The 19,599-nt window shown below is 38.4% G+C and overlaps 1 protein-coding gene across 1 annotated transcript in view; it reads left to right on the forward strand.

Moving 5' to 3' along the window:
• Positions 1 to 11,799: 11,799 nt before the first annotated feature.
• Positions 11,800 to 19,599, forward strand: part of LOC113466559 (WD repeat-containing protein 55 homolog) — a 16,424-nt gene continuing 8,624 nt past the window's right edge. Inside the window, exons 1-2 of the mRNA XM_026822092.1 lie at positions 11,800 to 11,852; positions 12,640 to 12,838. Coding sequence (XP_026677893.1) covers positions 11,800 to 11,852; positions 12,640 to 12,838 — 252 coding nt within the window. The remainder of the gene's footprint in view (positions 11,853 to 12,639; positions 12,839 to 19,599) is intronic.

Genomic DNA, 19,599 nt, shown 5'->3' on the forward strand with positions numbered 1-19,599 from the left:
TTTTGTTGTATTTTCCGCCGATAAAGTGAGATGACGTCAACGGCCGGTCCTAGTGGTTCGAAATATTCAAGTCACAAACTCAGGACAATTTGGACGATGGTCAACTCTTCCATCCAATAGACTTTCTTGCAGTAAAACACAAATCTGGCCACACTGAGTCGATATAGCCTGATATGACAGGTGAACGGCCACGTTTAAAGGAGGAGAAAGGGGGAGGACTGGGGGAGGAATAGGTAATAGTATCACTCCTCTCTCATTAACAGAAAATTCCAGACATAACATTTCCTTTTGTTTATTTCTCATTTATATTAAATAAATAAAAATCTCAAGAGTTCTTCAGGTATGCTCGCTCAGAGGAGAGGAGTTGATGTATTATTTTCTGTGCGTTTTACTCCTGTGATTCCGTTGTATGGAGCTCCCAGACAGACTGCATTGTATTTTCTCAAGTTGTTGAACTTTTCATTCTATTTTCAGCCCTTCGAGGAAAATGGAGAAAAGGAGAGGGTGTTGGAGAAAGAGCTACATACACTAAACGGAGAAAAAAATGTTGTTGCAAGGGGAGAAAATTCAACTTGGTTTTAAAGTTTGGTTCTTCGACTTCTTAGAGGGTTTTTCCCACGTAAGACATGACACTGGACAGGAAAGGGACACCAAGAAAGGGTACAAAGAGATCTCAGCGAAATTAGCGAATTTCCTTGTGTTAAGAGGGAAATTCCTTGGTGTAAAAGAACTTCGTTTTTCTAGCCTAAAATGTTGTTGCAAGGGGAGAAAATTCAACTTGGCTTTAAAGTTTGGTTCTTCGACTTCTTAGAGGGTTTTTCCCACGTAAGACATGACACTGGACAGAAAAGGGACACCAAGAAAGGGTGCAAAGAGATCTCAGCGAAATTAGCGAATTTCCTTGTGTTAAGAGGGAAATTCCTTGGTGTAAAAGAACTTCGTTTTTCTATAGCCTAAAAGCACTTTCTGCTAAATAATTTCCAATTTCTAACCGCATCCAAGATTCAAGGGACAGTCAGTATAGACATGGTCGTCAACAAAAGAAGATTGCACTGGTTGCAGTTGCATATTGCACTCAAGAGGTGAATGACCTCTTCACTGTCTACGAATTGCATTCATTGACCCTGAAGCTTGCAAAATACCTGATCCGATTTTGAATGGCTAGGCCCTTACGTTGCGTTTTGTTTGTGTTGATACCGTTTTTATCCTCCGTTGCCGTTCAGCGAAAAGCTACCCACCTCAGAGTTCTCAGCCTGAGTGGGGCAGGGCGCAGGGAGAAGGCATGCGAATGACCCATCTGGATACCAACCACGAGCAACGGCCCTTAACTTCTCCTGTATGAGTTTTTAAATTTACTGAACCACCACTTAAAATGATTCACAAATCTCATCATATTCTTGTTTGGTTAAATTCAGTCTGACCAGAGGTTTTCAACTCCTATACAGACTGGTTCACAATATTATTGGACCGATAGCCGATACTTTGACCGCGGTTCTCCGAGGATTTAGCTACGTTGTAGGTCGCACCTTGGGTAAGATGTCTTACCAATGTAGGTACTTGAACCAACCTCAGTGGTGTAACCACTTTGCACTTTGAATCTTAAGGTTGGTGGTTCGAGTCCAAATCAAGTCCTAAAATTTAACGTAGTATATTAAGCGGGGAACGACCCTTGTGACAAATATTTATGCTTAGCACAATTAAAATTCCTTTCATGAGTCATCTAACCACGTGTCTGTGTGTAGTGGTGCTAGGTCATTTATCGAAATAATCTCTATCACATTACACATTATCTGGTCATTCTGTTGAAAAATATTGCCCAATAATGCTTATCTCAGCATTTAACATATAAATCTAAGCAGAGTCTACCAGTTGAAAGAATATTAATTCATCATTGTACTTTCAAATTTACTTGGAATATAAAATGAAGTGTCAACATCAGGGATATGGTGGGACCCCAGCCGAATATATCATGGAGTAAGATTTGGTACACTGCAGGGAGTCGAACTGTTGAAGCTAAATACTCGTCTCGAGTCTTACCTATGACCTTCGTTGTAGGTCGCACCTTGGGTAAGATGTCTTACCAATGTAGGTACTTGAACCAACCTCAGTGGTGTTACCACTTTAAATCTTAAGGTTGGTGGTTCGAGTCCAAATCAAGTCCTAAAATTTAACGTAGCATATTAAGCGGCGAACGACCCTTGTGACAAATATTTATACTTAGCACAATTAAAATTCCTTTCATGAGTCATCTAACCATGTGTCTGTGAGTGGTGGTGCTAGGTCATTTATCTAAATAATCTCTATCACATTACACATTATCTGGTCATTCTGTTGAAAAATATTGCCTAATAAATCTAATAATGCTTATCTCAGCACTTAACATACAAATCTAAGCAGAGTCTACCAGTTGAAAGAATATTAATTCATCATTGTACTTTCAAATTTACATATTAGGTAAAACTGTCTGACCAGCACTACAGGCAACATAGTGTCAGACTTATCAGATTTGGTCTAATATTATTTATGCTGACTATGCTAACAGTCAGTAGACGTCGCGTCAGCACTTCTGCGAAATATTTCCAACAAGACTGCCTTACTAGCTGCTAGCTGTTTGTTATAGTGGTTGTTATACTTGTTTGATAAACTTTATCATCCCCCTGCTTATGTGCTTATTACTTACATTGTTATTGACAAACATGTATAGTATTGTATAGCAAATAATCCACAATACACGATTTTTTTGTACAACAGTACTGTTTGTTATTGCTCCAATATGAATAACACACAGACTGCTCCTCACGACAAATTCAATAAACAGGCATATGATTTGCTTCATGGTAATGTCTGAAAGGGAGTCTATAATATCAATCTCTGATTTGTTATTGTTTATTAAATTTGTTATTGTTTAAGTTTTCCACTCAGCAAGATTGTCCTGTCTGCAGGGTCAATGAATGCAACATATTATTTATCGGTTTATCGGATCATTGAGTTCTTCTGAGTCTTTCCAAGATACAGTTTCAACAATCAATATAAATTACACTAATTTCCTCTATAAAAACACGAAATTCGAATTTGCATGAAAAGAGCTGCTTGAGAACACATACTAAATCGTTGAGGACATACACTACATACAGAATCACCTCCAATTCTTCAACTACATGGTCCACTATATCAGAATAGAGGGAATACTGCAAACCATTGATGTTTCAAAACAGAAACAGGCCGAGGACTGAGTATAACTGTCATGCAATCCTACTGATGTGGTGATGTGTATAAGGGGAAAATGTCAAATTTATTTATTTGCATTTCTTTAATATCCAAAGTGACCAATTGCTGAATTGGCTCAAGAACTTGGTCCACCTTTTTCCATAGAAGAATCTAAGTACATAATAGGTATTATATTATTTATCGGTTTATCGGATCATTGAGTTCTTCTGAGTCTTTCCAAGATCCAGTTTCAACAATCAATATAAATTACACTAATTTCCTCTATAAAAACACGAAATTTGAATTTGCATGAAAAGAGCTGCTTGAGAACACATACTAAATCGTTGAGGACATACACTACATACAGAATCACCTCAAATTCTTCAACTACATGGTCCACTATATCAGAATAGAGGGAATACTGCAATCCATTGATGTTTCAAAACAGAAACAGGCCGAGGACTGAGTATAACTGTCATGCAATCCTACTGATGTGGTGATGTGTAACAAAGGCCAGAGCCCAAGTCCCCAGCAGCAGTAGCAAGTTGATATAAATCTATATTCAAATACAACAGCCAGACATATTCAAATGTAATGCAGTCTGTGGTTGCATAAAAAAGAACTCGTCAACGAATCTGCCGTAGAGAACAGCACATCACTTGCTTACTGATCGATCATTGGGGAAGTGAGAATTCTGTGTGAGTCAAGGTTTAGGATTTCTTTTCAACAAGTTCAATCCTGGATTGAAGATTGGAAGAGTAGCAGTAGCAAGTTGATATAAATCTATATTCAAATACAACAGCCAGACATATTCAAATGTGATGCAGTCTGTGGTTGCATAAAAAAGAACTCGTCATCGAATCTGCCGTAGAGAACAGCACATCACTTGCTTACTGAGCGATCATTGGGGAAGTGAGAATTCTGTGTGAGTCAAGGTTTAGGATTTCTTTTCAACAAGTTCAATCCTGGATTGAAGATTGGAAGAGATAACAAAGGCCAGAGCCCAAGTCCCCAGTAGCACTAGCAAGTTGATATAAATCTATATTCAAATACAACAGCCAGACATATTCAAATGTGATGCAGTCTGTGGTTGCATAAAAAGAACTCGTCAACGAATCTGCCGTAGAGAACAGCACATCACTTGCTTACTGATCGATCATTGGGGAAGTGAGAATTCTGTGTGAGTCAAGGTTTAGGATTTCTTTTCAACAAGTTCAATCCTGGATTGAAGATTGGAAGAGGGTACATCGGTACATATTAGGTAAATCTCAATCCTCCATTGTTCTGAATTCCGAGAAATCCCCGATCTAACAATGAAAGGGGCTCCGACACCATTTGGTAAGTTTCCTAAAAGTTACCGTCCGAAATTCGAAGCCAAACGTAAATTGTGTGGTTTTGTCTGCTCCTTGAACCCAAGAAGGTTTTTTGGAACCCTGGAATGGCTCGCGGGCCATCAGATGGTAGTGGTACTCTAGCAGTTCGACTACATTGGACCACAGTGTTCTCTACTCATTTGCTAGTCGTGGGGGAGCAACGAATAAAAAAAGCAACTGTTTTTTCAGTGCCATATTTAACCTCAAGGATCACCATATTTCACCAGTCACACTGGAGTGACTCTTCGAATGCCTGGGACACCAATGACTCTCAGCATTCTATGGAACAATCTCACTTGTCAGAGCATCAGTGACAGGTTCCATTACTTTAATTTAAGGTCCACACTCGGTGCTCTATGTGTCTCATAGGATGAGGGTCAGCGGGGTCACCTAATGTTGATTGCCCCAGGAATGTGTTACCTTTGAGGATCGGTGTGATGGTTGAACTCTTAATCAACAGAGCAGTTGATCTTTCTTTGTACATGAAACATTTCTAGGGAAAACTATGACACATAGAGAACCCGCGCCCTAGCGCTTACGAGGCAGACGCACTACCAACCAAGCTAACTAGGCTGGCTGGTGAACTGTTTCATGATGGCGGGAATGTCGAGTTCTATCGTGAACAGAAGACCTGAGAGAGTGGAAGGAAAGAGACGAAAATAAATAATCACGAGAATGGACCCCCTCTAAAATGGTCCTTAGATTCCACAGGATCGCATTCCAGAGTTCGATTCCCGAAGATACTAATTTCCCACTAGCGAAGCTCGGGACCAACAGCTGGTTTTCCAATTAGTACCTATAGTCCTATAGACCTATACCATACCATATGCTTACGCCTCTTTTTTTAGCTCTCTCTTTCTTCGTCCTCTTTTTCTCTCTCTCTCTCTTCTCCTCCTCCCCCTCTCTCTCTCTCTGAAAATCCACGTTCCTGTACTCTAATGATTATTCTTCCACAGCCTTTATGCGACAAGGAAGGAGGGAGGGGGAGGGGGAGGGAGCTCTTATCTTTTAACAAGATAAAAACACATTATCATAATCGTAACAGAATACTAGCGTGATGAGATACATAAATGACATACAAGACATATGTAGAGAAAAAGGGGGAGGAGAAGAGTTTAAATTCATCATGACGCTAATAATAACTATAGGTATGTTGTTGTTATTGTTGTTTGTGTGTGCTAGTATTTTGACATTGAGCGCAATCTGGTCTTCCCAGTCCTGCATGTGAGAGTGTGAAGTAGTTTGTTCTTGAAACCACAATAAGAGTTTAAATTCATCATGACGCTAATAATAACTATAGGTATGTTGTTGTTATTGTTGTTGATATGTGCTAGTATTTTGACATTGAGCGCAATCTGGTCTTCCCAGTCCAACATGAGAGTGTGAAGTAGTTTGTTCTTGAAACCACAAGATGAAGAAGACGAAGGACAAGAGGAGAAGGAAGAGGAGAGAGACGAAGAAGAGGAGAGAGACGAAGAAGACGAAAGACAAGAAGGGAAGGAAGAGGAGAGAGACGAAGAAGACGAAGGACAAGAGGAGAAGGAAGAGGAGGAAGACGAAGGACAAGAAGAGAAGGAGGAAAAACAAGAATAAAAAGAGGAAGAAGACTGAAGAAGTAGAAGAGGAAAAGAAGAAGCAGACCGAGAGGATAATTGCTAATCCAGTTATAATTCAAGTTCTAAAGATTAAACATGAGAGCCAAGATGACCCGATGTTGTCACTAAAGTGGTTCAGTGAACGGTGGAAATCACCCTGAGAGGCCCTCAAACGTCTGATCGAGACCCCTATAGGTCAAATTTTTAATGGGGTTTGATAGAGGGAACTGTAAATGGTAAGGTAAGCGTCTGGAAATCGAAGAGAGAAGGAAGACAGGATAGGAGAAAACCAGCCGTCGTTAACAACTATAACCCATCTAGAACTACAGTGCTATCTGGAAGTACAGTACCCACCTATCTGGAACTAGCCATATTTTTCAGTGCCATATTTAACCTCAAGGATCACCATATTTCACCAGTCACACTGGAGTGACTCTTCGAATGCCTGGGTCACCAATGACTCTCAGCATTCTATGGAACAATCTCACTTGTCAGAGCATCACTGACAGGTTCCATTACTTTAATTTAAGCTCCACACTCGGTCCTCTATCTGTCTCATAGGATGAGGGTCAGCGGGGTCACCTAATGTTGATTGCCCAGGAATGTGTTACCTTTGAGGATCGGTGTGATGGTTGAACTCTTAATCAACAGAGCAGTTGAGCTTTCTTTGTACATGAAACATTTCTAGGGAAAACTATGACACATAGAGAGAAATAATCACGAGAATGGACCCCCTCTAAAATGGTCCTTAGATTCCACAGGATCGCATTCCAGAGTTCGATTATTCCAATAGTGAAGCACACGTCGGAATGGGACCTTGCACACACGCCGACCGGTAATCGGTGCCGGTAGAATACCGGTGAGCAGCCGGCCATTGTCACTGTATTACCGGTATGCCGGTGCCGTCCTAAAGACTCACTGACGTGCGTAACTAAATACAAGCTTGCACACGCACCGATTATTTACCGACCAAAATATTTGACTGCTCGATGAAATTGTAGTAAGTTCTTTTGTTCTTTCCTTCGTTCTCGCTGAACATTTTAATTCATATAATTTAACTTAAAACTAGTTTTTGGTAGTGCTTTTTGTCGTGCTAATTACGATTGTGTTTTTCATTAGTAAACATGGACCTTCACAAAAGTACGGAGTCATCCATCCAGATGTCTAATTTCATTGATGGCGATGTCCTCATTTCATTGGTGGAGGCAAGACACAACAAAACTGTCAATACTGATTGTTTGACCGACAAAAGAACGGTGTGTGTGCAAACTTCTGCTACCCGGTAAAATATCGGCCGATTTTTCACCGGTCGTCCAAAACCGGTGTGTGTGCAAGTAGCACAGGCGAGACGATTCGGTTGCCCAGATGGTCACTCATCTGAATACCAACCACGCGCAACGTTGCTCAACTTCAATGATCAATCGGGGAACTTGTTCACTCAACATCCTATCTCTGCTATAGTTAAATCATTAAAATTATGTTCGAATGAGATTGAAAAGTTTCTTCACACCTACAATTTGATTCATTTACCCCTCTGTCGATCAGTAGCTTTAATGAGGCAATCCAAATTCTTCCTACTTCTCTTTTCACACCTCTCTTATCTATTTCTCATTCATTTTACACCTTCTCCTCTCAGTTTCCGAGAAGGTCGTTGACCTTTTCGGGAAATATTACTATTTTTTATCACAAAAACATTAAACAAGGAGAGAAAGTTGTGTCTTATCAATCTGTCAGAGTTGATTGGGGATAAGTTCACGCGGTGATAACGAAATACAAGTTCAAACTTGGAAGTAAAAAAATGAAATCAATCTCTACCTTTTTTTCCACCTATAAACAGGTCTATCTCTGATAAAAGGTGTTCATATACAATTAGAATCACATAATTATCTACCTATGTATAAATACGGAAGACCTTGTTTAAACTGCGGGGTTAAAGGGACTTTTCAGTTTAATGGTGACAGTTCTATTCAACTGGAGTGCATCTACATAAATGATAGATACATAAGTAAGTATGTCGATTTACATCAAACTTTTCAGTCCCATATCCGCATTTCAGTCCTGCATAGAATAAAGAGGACATTTTCTGTTAATCCATTAGAATTACTAATTCTATGTGTTCTCATTCTCATATGTAGTGACCAGTTCAATAGAAGGAAATCATACTGAGTTATATCTAGATACACAGGTACTAGAATAGTTATACATAGGTACTAGAACTAGATAGTCATACAAAGGTATAGATACTAGTCTGGTCTGGTCTGGTCAGGATTAGCAATATCCGTCCATACACTATTGGTAAGTATTGGTTGACCTTCTTCTGCCTGTTCAAGATCAGCGCTTAGGAACATATTAAAGCGACTATCCAACATTTTTCCCCCCCTCGCGAAAATGACTTTTTCGATGGAATTTGAAATGAAGCAATTCTCTACAGGTCGGACAAAACAGTTTACCGAAATAACTATACTAAAAATAGGGCTTATAGTGCAACAATAAAATTCTGTTTACCGCAATGGTGTCAAAAAATATTTAACAAGTAGGATTTTGATAACTTTTATCCAATAGAATCTCAGGATTGGAAAAGCCAAAAAGGGATTGAAATTCCGTAAAATCAGATTTTTTCTGAAAAGTTTACAAAATAGTTCAATAGGCTGCGATGTTTATCAAGCGCTGATGATAACTTTTATCTAATAGATAACTTTTATCATCAAGTAGGATTTTGATAACTTTTATCTAATAGAATCTCAGGATTGGAAAAGCCGAAAAGGGATTGAAATTCCGTAAAATTAGATTTTTTCTGAAAAGTTTACAAAATAGTTCAATAGGCTGCGATGTTTATCAAGCGCTGACATAATGGAAGTGCATATAGATATCGGTTCTGTTATTGGTCACATGACGTATATTAACAACAACAATAATAGCAATACCTGCATTACCTACTCAGATATCTATAACGAGATTATAGATATCTGAGTATTTCCCGGAGTTGATTGGTTGCGTACAATTTGTTCCCAAACATGACAGGTAGAAACCCGGTGACATCGATCTTACTAGTTTCGAACACTTTTTTTGCAGATCATATAGGTAAAATCCAGACAGAAAACTTCCTCTAATTAGCAATGCATTTAGCTTAGTTAACGTTAGGTTACGTGCACTACTCTTCAACTCTACATAACACAAACCAAAACATCAATTCTGTTCCCAACCATCCATTTTTTCGTGAGCTATTTTATCTTTCGGGTTTCTTATCACAAAGCTTCGGTTGTCTGAAAATTTATTCAGAAAAAGAACGGGAGAGGAGAAAAAAATGCAAGCAGGGCAAATATTTGCACAGAAAGATATTTGTAATTCAATCTGATTGCTTCACTGCTGAGAAATTTACATAATATAAAGTATGTAAAGTAATACTACCACTGCTACTGTGTTGAGAATTACATTATACCTACAGGAGGACGGGCTGAAGATTATCGGAGAGGGTCAGTTTTACAAACCAGACGGAATCGGATAAAGGTTCAATTTCATAATCCTGTGGGTCAAAAATAAGACCGTGAAGACTTAGAAAATGGAACTCCAAAGCAGACAGTGAAATTACTTTCGCTTTTTATGGCCGATCTTACGAAATTGGCCGCTTTTTGGAGAGTTAACACCATGTCAAGAGTTCGTGTTTCTCTTAAACTCTGGTTTAACTGTCTGTGTTGAGAATTACATTATACAGGAGGACGGCTCAAGATTATATGAGAGGGTCAGTTTTACAAACCAGACGGAATCGGATAAAGGTTCAATTTCATAATCCTGTGGGTCAAAAATAAAACTGTGAAGACTTTGAAAATGGAACTCCAAAGCAGACAGTGAAATTACTTTCGCTTTTTATGGCCGATCTTACCACCAATTTTATGGCCAATCTTACGAAATTGGCCGCTTTTTTGGAGAGTTAACACCATGTCAAGAGTTCGTGTTTCTCTTAAACTCTGGTTTTTCTGAAAACATTCTATGGTAAGATGGGGCATGATCGCATGATTGTTGAAAATCAAATAATAATTTTGCAATTTAAACAATAAATTGGAATTTATTGTCAAACCAAGAACTGAATTTCGGGTACAAAACAGCACCTATGCTCAATAGACATAGCTGCTTCTTAATTGGTTTCCCATTGTTCCAACATTCCAAATTAAATTTCACGCTCAGTTCACAAACCAAAAATTGAGCATATTGAATAGGGCTTGGTGTGAAATTGTGAAAATCCTAAAATCCTTTACTTAAGTATATATTCAACAAAAACATTTGAATACCTATGAAATCCTTTCACAATAATTGGCATAAAATGGTACAATGGGTACGTAAAATGGTACACTTGCTAGAAATGTTCGCTAAACTGCACCCTGCATTGTTCAAAGCTTCTACTTTCGGTCCCTTATGAACAAAAGACCTCATAGTATAACGCTTTCTCTCCTTGTATTTAGAATCAGCGGGTGGTATCCTGAATCCTGATGTAGCATTACACATTACAACACTTGATATTGTACCACCCAGGTCTTAACATACTGGATGGTGTAAACTCGTAAGTCAGAGGTCAATGGTTCGAGTACACGAGTTTCAAAGTGAAAAAATTGTTATGCTGGTTTTGGTACAACTCTTCGCTATGTCATTTTCGGTTAGGAGAGCAAAAAATGGGCGTTCAACTCATTTAGAGTATTTTTTTAAATACTATACTTAGGTACCTATGTATAAGGTGTCAAACCGTCACCTAATAGCAAAGAATTAGAGATAACAGATGAACAAAGAGAGTGACCGAAAGGTATCCAAGTGAAGGAAGGACTCAATAGAGAAAGTAGCAGGCAGAAAATGGATGAGAGCGTCACAAGATAGAGAAAAACGGTGATTTGGCGAGCTGGAACCTCTGGAGAAATACCAACAATGTTGAAACCGTGGATCCATATACAGGTGATAAGTATAAGAATAAGTACCTATGATAAGAAGGTGTCACAGTGGAACTCAACTCACAAACACCGAATAGATAGCTTACAAGTTTCCAGAACTTAGTAGAAAGATAGGCAAAACCATCATAGGCTCTCTCTCTCTCTTACTTAGTAGAAAGATAGGCAATACCATCATAGGCTCACTCGCTCTCTCTCTCTCTCTCTCTCTCTCTCTCTCTCTCTCTCACACACACACACACACACACACACACACACACACACACACACACACACACATGGGACCATGGGAGCATGCTGATTTGCTGATAAAGGCATAAAGGGAAGAATAGGTTTTTTCTCAAAATTTCGAGAGTTTACCTTATTCTAATTCATTCCCTCTGGATTATTCTTCTTTCTACACCAAGAGCTATCGTCCAAATGCTAACCCATCTTGGAATTACAAGTTTCCAGGCCAAGTGCCTAAAGAATATTATGATTTATGATTGGTATAGTGTGCTTGTGAAGTACCCTACAACCTACAAGCAGTTGTAATCTCATAAGCTCATAACTTGTGTATAGTGGGGTATACTGCCTTAGAACAAGGAATAGGTAGTGTTATACTGCCTTAGAAGAGTTTCATTCACACGTGTTGGGTATTCTACTGTGAGGATATAGAATATTTTATCTCTCAGATCTTGTCCAGGTAATTACATGCCCGAGTATCAAGCAGTGATTATGAGTTATGGATTTTGGACAGCGCGTATGTGAGAATGAATTGTAGCCTTGCTTTTATATTCTCATTCTCATCTAGGACTGATGCACTGCTGTAAGGACAGAGGAGAGAGAGAAGCTAGGTGGTGAAGCAAGATACCAAACTAGCTTGTGGTGCAGTAGACGGGTGTATTCTACTGTATAACTGGGGAGAATTTGGTACCAGTTCAGATATTATTGCCAAGTATGGACCTAAGAAGGTGGCTATCAACTGTATGGTGCCCATGAGAAGCTAGATGAATAACCTCTGGATCTTCTACAGCCCAAAAGATTTTTTTTTTTTTCTTTTTTCTTCTCCTTCGTATTTTTCTTGGTTTTAAGTGGCAGAATTCTCAAGAATGAGGTCTTCAACCAAAGAACCACATTTTTCGTAGTTTAATGTTCCATACATTAGGAAATTTTTGAGTTTTGGACTTTTTTGTGCCTTTACAATTTGATGTTGGAATCCATTCTTATTGGATCAGTTGAATAAAAATAAAAATTTCTTCAGAGAGAGAAGCTAGATGAATAACCTCTGGGTCTTCTACAGCCCAAAGATTTTTTTTCTTTCTTTTTTCTTCTCCTTCGTCTTTTTCTTGGTTTTAAGTGGCAGAATTCTCAAGAATGAGGTCTTCAACCAAAGAACCACATTTTTCATAGTTTAATTTTCCATACATTAGGAAACTTTTGAGTTTTGGACTTTTTTGTGCCTTTACAATTTGATGTTGGAATCCATTCTTATTGGATCAGTTGAATAAAAATAAAAATTTCTTTAATTCTCATTCTCTTTCATATCCTCAGATATTCCTACACAGAAGAGGAGGCAGAATTGAAATGCACGCTGGAGATTCACACAGACTCATGTCGTAGCATTGAGTTCAGTCTAAGTGGAGATCTGCTCATCTCGGGTAGCAAAGATCGTAGCATTGCAGTACACGATGTCACCACGGAGAAACTATCCCGTCTGTATGACACTGCACATGAGGAGCCTGTCAATAAAGTGGCTGTAAGGTGTTTGAGTACTTAAGTAAGTACTTACAAAGTAAGTAGGTAATAAGTAGATGACTCAATCAGATTTACTTAGAATTAGCTCTTATTTGGTATCAGTTACATAAACAAGTACCTGCTTTCTGATAAGAAATGAAAGTAGGTACAAAAAATCAATCAGAAAAATCAGTACCTGGATTACCTAAGTACATACAAGTACTAAGTACCTACAGTCTACACTCTACAATGTCTAAGTATTTGCCATATTCCATTAATTCAATCCCTTTCTTTGACTGAAATGGGTTTAGTTACTTTTAAGCAAAAAAAGGAGAGCAAAAAATAGGAGAGCAAAGGAGAGCAAACCAAAGAACCAAATAGGAGGGCGTTCAACTCATTTAGAGTATTTTTTTAAATACTATACTTAGGTATGTATAAGGTGTCAAACCGTCACCTAAAAGCAAAGAATTAGAGATAACAGATGAACAAAGAGAGTGATCGAAAGGTATCCAAGAGAAGGAAGGACTCAATAGAGAAAGTAGCAGGCAGAAAATGGATGAGAGCCTCACAAGATAGAGAAAAACGGTGATTTGGCGAGCTGGAACCTCTGGAGAAATACCAATGTTGAAACCGTGGATCCATATACAGGTGATAATATAAGTACCTATGATAAGAAGGTGTCACAGTGGAACTCAACTCACAAACACCGAATAGATAGCTTACAAGTTTCCAGGCCAAATGCCTAAAGAATAATATGAGTTATGATTGGTATAGTGTGCTTGTGAAGTACCCTAAAACCTACAAGCAGTTGTAATCTCATAAGCTCATAACTTGTGTATAGTGGGGTATAATAGTAAACTGCGTTATCGCGAGCGGTTCATGATGAAATCCAATACATAGAGGTCTACCGATACAAAACATCAGGGAGGCTTAGGTTTCCTAGCCAGACTAGTTTAATAAATCCTACTAGTAGAGGACATTATGGAACAAGAGGGGGACTTGGGTTGGTAGCATTGCGTCAGAGATAACAATAACCGATATATTAGAACCAAAGTACTCGGGTATAAAGAACCAAAGTACCCCGGGAATAAAGAACCAAAGTACCCCAGGAATAAAGAACCAAAGTACTCGGGTATAAAGAACCAAAGTACTCGGGTATAAAGAACCAAAGTACCCCGGGAATAAAGAACCAAAGAACCCCGGGAATAAAGAACCAAACAACTGAGGTAAGTACCCAAGTATTGTACTTAACAGAAGAAACTAATGTGGACTCAGCTTGAGAAATCGGGGAAAAAACGGTGCATTTCACTACACTCTACAATGTCTAAGTATTTGCCATATTCCATTAATTCAATCCCTTTCTTTGACTGAAATGGGTTTAGTTACTTTTAAGTAGTATTTTAGTAATGAGAGAAGAAAAGACCAAGTTTGTCTTATTTGTCTATGTATTGGTCATACGAATACAACACACGTCCACCTTATGAAGAGAGAAAACCCCCTCATCTGTGTTCCTTGTGGCTGCCAAATTACTGTTAAGCACATATTAACATGCATTATAAGATTTCAAGTAATTAAACCAAATCGGAGTTGGAGTTGCAAAAAATAAAAACCAAGAACCAGAAATACCTACTCCAGTTATCTGAAGATAGAATTTTTTCTTCTTTTTTGCACTTGAAAGTATCACTCTTAACTAAGGTATGATCTTATCAAGGACTGGCGGGTTCATCAAGAGATTTGGTATCAAGATAAACCGTTCCATAAGGTCCTTACCTAAGGTATTGGTCATACGAATACAACACACGTCCACCTTATGAAGAGAGAAAACCCCCTCATCTGTATTCCTTGTGGCTGCCAAATTACTGTTAAGCACATATTAAATGAATGTCGAAACTACTCAAATGTTAGGACCTCCCTCAATCTATTTTCCACTCTACTCTCTTGTCTTAGAGACAACAATATCTCCCCCCCCTCAAATTCCTCCTTAGAACCCAAATAAAAATTTAGGTAACTCTCAATCAGTGTAAATAACATTTAATTTTGTGTTGACGCACCATAATAAAAAAAAAAATCTGGTGTGAACATCACACGACTTTCTATTACATTAAGTCGGACAGTTCTAAAAGTTTCACCATTCGATTCCGCAAATCTATTTTCCACTCTACTCTCTTGTCTTAGAGACAACAATATCTCCCCCCCCCTCAAATTCCTCCTTAGAACCCAAATAAAAATTTAGGTAACTCTCAATCAGTGTAAATAACATTTAATTTTGTGTTGACGCACCATAATAAAAAAAAAAATCTGGTGTGAACATCACACGACTTTCTATTACATTAAGTCGGACAGTTCTAAAAGTTTCACCATTCGATTCCGCGTGAAAAATCACATGAGATTGACTATTCACTTGCTTATTTGGTAACGGTTCACAAATAAAAGAGAAATTTGTTGACACAGGGGAGTATCGAACCCGCAACTTCTCAAATGTAAGTCAGAGAGTGCTAAAAGTAGCACCATTCGATTCCGCGTAAAAAATCACATGGGATTAACTATTCACTTGCTCATTTGGTAACGGTTCACGAATAAAACGGAAATTTGTCGACACAGGGAAGTATCGAACCCGCAACTTCTCAACCGTAAGTCAAACAGTACTAAAAGTAGCACCATTCGATTCGGCGTGAAAAATCACATTGATTAGAATATTCACATCCAAATGACCAAATGTTTTCGATGTCTCTTACCGTTTATACGAAATAAGAGTTAAGCAACAATGACTTTGGTTAATATCAGGATAGGTGAAGGACCAATGTAAACAACTGCTATTTTATTATGATGACGTTCTTTATATCTCAAGTAGATCCCTAATTCATTTACACTTCTAGCGTAAGTAAGACTGACAAAATATTGATTATGTTCAGCATACACGCTTGTCACAAACGTCGTTCCCTGATTCGCTAAATATTATGACTTGATTTGGGTTCGAACCAGCAACCTCCAGATCCCAAGTCCTCCGCGCTAACTACTACACCACTGAACATTATAAATAGAGCTACACCATACCTATCGTCAGCATTTTCTCACGTACGAGATAGGTATGTAGGTACCTAGTTTTTACTTACAGTGTTGTAAGGTGTAATTTTATCATGATATATCGTCACTTAAGGAACAAACATCACAACCTAACAAGCATTTTGACTTTGATCAACTACATACATATCCTGTATCGTTCCATTTATTCAACGGGTCGATTCACGAGACCTCTAAAACACACTCTGTCCAGGTATTTTTTCTCGTCACTTTGATCAACTGAAACACAAAAATAAAAACTGTGGCGCCAATGTTTACCTACTTTTTAGGACTTTTGTATAACTTTTTTGCCCAAACTGTAGACAGTTCCTATCCTAAAAATGCAAAAAGCTCATTAAAAAAAAGCGGTTTTGTTTCTAAGGCGATGATATGTCATGTAAGTCTTCAGCTAGCTCTGGTTAGGTACTCATATTTCCTTTCCTCTAATAAGTTGACACCGGTCTAAGGTTTCAACAGTGGTTGGGTGAAAGAGCTTGAAAATTCTGCCTCGAATGAAGCAATGAATCAACAAAGAAAAAATAAAATTACTTACTTAAATTAAATTCATTTGTAGTAGGTAGTTAAGATGTACAAGAGTGAAAAAATGAAAACCCAACCCAGCCAGCTTATAGGGTAGGGCGTCCGATTCCCGCCCAGGCCCTCTGTAGCTGAAGAAATGTGTTACCCTCTTGATTGTCGGGCTCCCAAACCCAAGACATTACAAGCAAGACCAGCAGGTACCTACCTAATAACAATGCCAGCCAGGCTGCCTTTCACTTCTCAAGAAGTTCCAAGCATCATGAGGATAAGTTTGTGTTTTGTGAAGAGAAAAAATGGACCGATTCCAATAGGTACTTACTTTCTTATCGCTTTGTAGGTACTAGGGCTTTGCTTCTATGTTTCAAGTAGGTAGGTAGGTTGGTACTTTTATTGTACTAATACCTAACACATGAGAACCAAGTAGGAAACACAGAATGAAGAAATTAACACTCGGGATCGATAACTCAGAGCTGATTCAATTTCCACCCGGAGCAAACTCCATCCTAAACAGATGCGCTCCGTTCTTGGAACAGCTGGATTTCTCTTATCCTGGACTCCTTCTCTCTTTGATTTCGGGACGACAAGACCTCATTAGTTACAGTTCCCTCTATCAAACCTCTTGGGGAAAAAATCCTCAAGAGAGATTTAGCTAAATACTCAAAGCATTCTTAAACCCATGCGTAGTGAAAGTGTTCCCCCCAATATCTCGAGATGATGGAGGAAGAAGACTCCTCTATATTTCTTCTTCTCGGAATGTTAACCACAAGACCCGAGAGTTCGAGATAAAACACCAATATACCCTCAATCTGAAAACCTGAACACTATTCCAAGTAACTGATATAAGAAGAAGACTCCAAACTCGGAGCGTCAGAGAAAAAGAGATTATGGTGGCTTTGGACCTTTTTTCTCATTTTACCTCCAAACTTTTTCTTCTGTGTCTCAGCTCTTGGTCTACTGAATGTCAAGAGATATACCTACTCCTACTCATATTCAAATTTTCTGGTACTTAAGTAGGTATTCTCGTTTTGACACAGCACCTAAATGGGAAGTATTGTGTCTCTTCAGTCCATCTGATGAGGGACATACTTACTACGCGATAGGTATGATACGAAAATGAGTCTAATGTAGCAGTTGTTTCATTTTTTCAAAATAAAAAAAGGAAAGTAAAAAGGCGATGGAACATGATAGAATGAGGCAATTGTACAGAACCTATCCGAGACCCAAACTACTCTCTTCAACCATTATAACCAAGGAGCTCAAGTAGCACCTTATACCTTCATGATTATAACTACCTACCTACCTACCTTCCTTTTTACGACTTTAAGTACTAAATAATAATAACCTACTTGCCTTCCTAGAAGTGTCTCTATCTCACAATAATAGCAGGCATGTAGGTACCTAAGTAATAATAACATACCTCTCCTTCTAATCTTTTCTCTCTCTCTCCTCACGCTCAATAAATTTCAAAATCTCCAAGAAACCAAAATTCATAGATAGAACCAAAATACATAGCCTATCTCTGCCAGAAAAATACTCAAAGCATTCGTAAACCCATGCGTAGTGAAAGTGTTCCCCCCAATATCTCGAGATGATGGAGGAATAAGACTCCTCTATATTTCTTCTTCTCGGAATGTTAACCACAAGACCCGAGAGTTCGAGATAAAACACCAATATACCCTCAATCTGAAAACCTGAACACTATTCCAAGTAACTGAAACCTAAGAAGAAGACTCCAAACTCGGTGCGTCAGAGAAAAAGAGATTATGGTGGCTTTGGACCTTTTTCTTATTTTACCTCCAAACTTTTTCTTCTGTGTCTCAGCTCTTGGTCTACTGAATGACAAGAGATATAGGTACCTACTCATATTCAAATTTTCTGGTACTTAGGTATTCTCGTTTTGACACAGCACCTAAATGGGAAGTATTGTGGTATTCTCGTTTTGACACAGCACCTAAATGGGAAGTATTGTGGTATTCTCGTTTTGACCCAGCACCTAAATGGGAAGTATTGTGTCTCTTCAGTCCATCTGATGAGGGACATACTACGCGATAGGTATGATACGAAAATGAGTCTAATGTAGCAGTTGTTTCATTTTTTCAAAATAAAAAAAGGAAAGTAAAAAGGCGATGGAACAAGATAGAATGAGGCAATTGTACAGAACCAATCCGAGACCCAAACTACTCTCTTCAACCATTATAAGTACCTACCTACCTACTTTTTTACGACCTTAAGTACTAAATAATAATAACATAATATATACTTACCTAGAAGTGTCTCTATCTCACAACTCACAATAATAGCAGGCATGTACCTAATAATAACATACCTCTCCTTCTAATCTTTTCTCTCTCTCCTCACGCTCAATAAATTTCAAAATCTCCAAGAAACCAAAATTCATAGATAGAACCAAAATACATAGCCTATCTCTGCCTTGGGCAAACGAATGCGTCTCTCTCTCTCACTAAGTAGTTATTTAATTTTAAAGCCTATGGTATTGCCCATTTTTCTACTAAGTAGTAGAAAGATGGGCAATACCATAGGCTCTCTCTCTCTCTAACTTAGTAGAAAGATAGGCAAAACCATCATAGGCTCTCTCTCTCTCTTACTTAGTAGAAAGATAGGCAATACCATCATAGGCTCTCGCTCTCTCTCTCCAGGGTGTCTACCAAAATGGAAAAATAAAATTCCCTGACTTTTCCCGGTTTTCCAGTCCAATTTTTCAAAATTTCCAGTCTACTTTTCCAAGATTTTCTACCCTATTCCCACTACGCCGCAGCCGATTTTTTTTTTTTTCCCCAAGCAATGTTCTCAGGCCTGTTAAATTTCTTGAGTCCTCCATTTGCACCATGAAATAACTGCGCCGCAGGCCAAATTTTTTCAAGATAAATGACCTTTGATCAAGATAATGACCTCAAGACTACTACAGCCATTTCTCTTTGATCTGGCTTTGGGCCCCTAATAGGTATTTACTATAGGTGAACTAGCATTTTTTTTTTTTTTTTTTTTTTAAAAAAAAAAAAAAAAAAAAAAAAAAAAAAAAACGCCCCCGGGGCGGCTGCGGCACAATGGGAATAGGGTGGAAAATCTTGGAAAAGTAGACTGGAAATTTTGAAAAATTGGACTGGAAAACCGGGAAAAGTCAGGGAATTTTATTTTTCCATTTTGGTAGACACCCTG

The sequence above is a fragment of the Diaphorina citri genome, unplaced genomic scaffold (genome assembly GCF_000475195.1).
Source record: "Diaphorina citri unplaced genomic scaffold, Diaci psyllid genome assembly version 1.1 scaffold293, whole genome shotgun sequence".
NCBI classification, from domain to species: Eukaryota; Metazoa; Arthropoda; class Insecta; order Hemiptera; family Psyllidae; genus Diaphorina; species Diaphorina citri.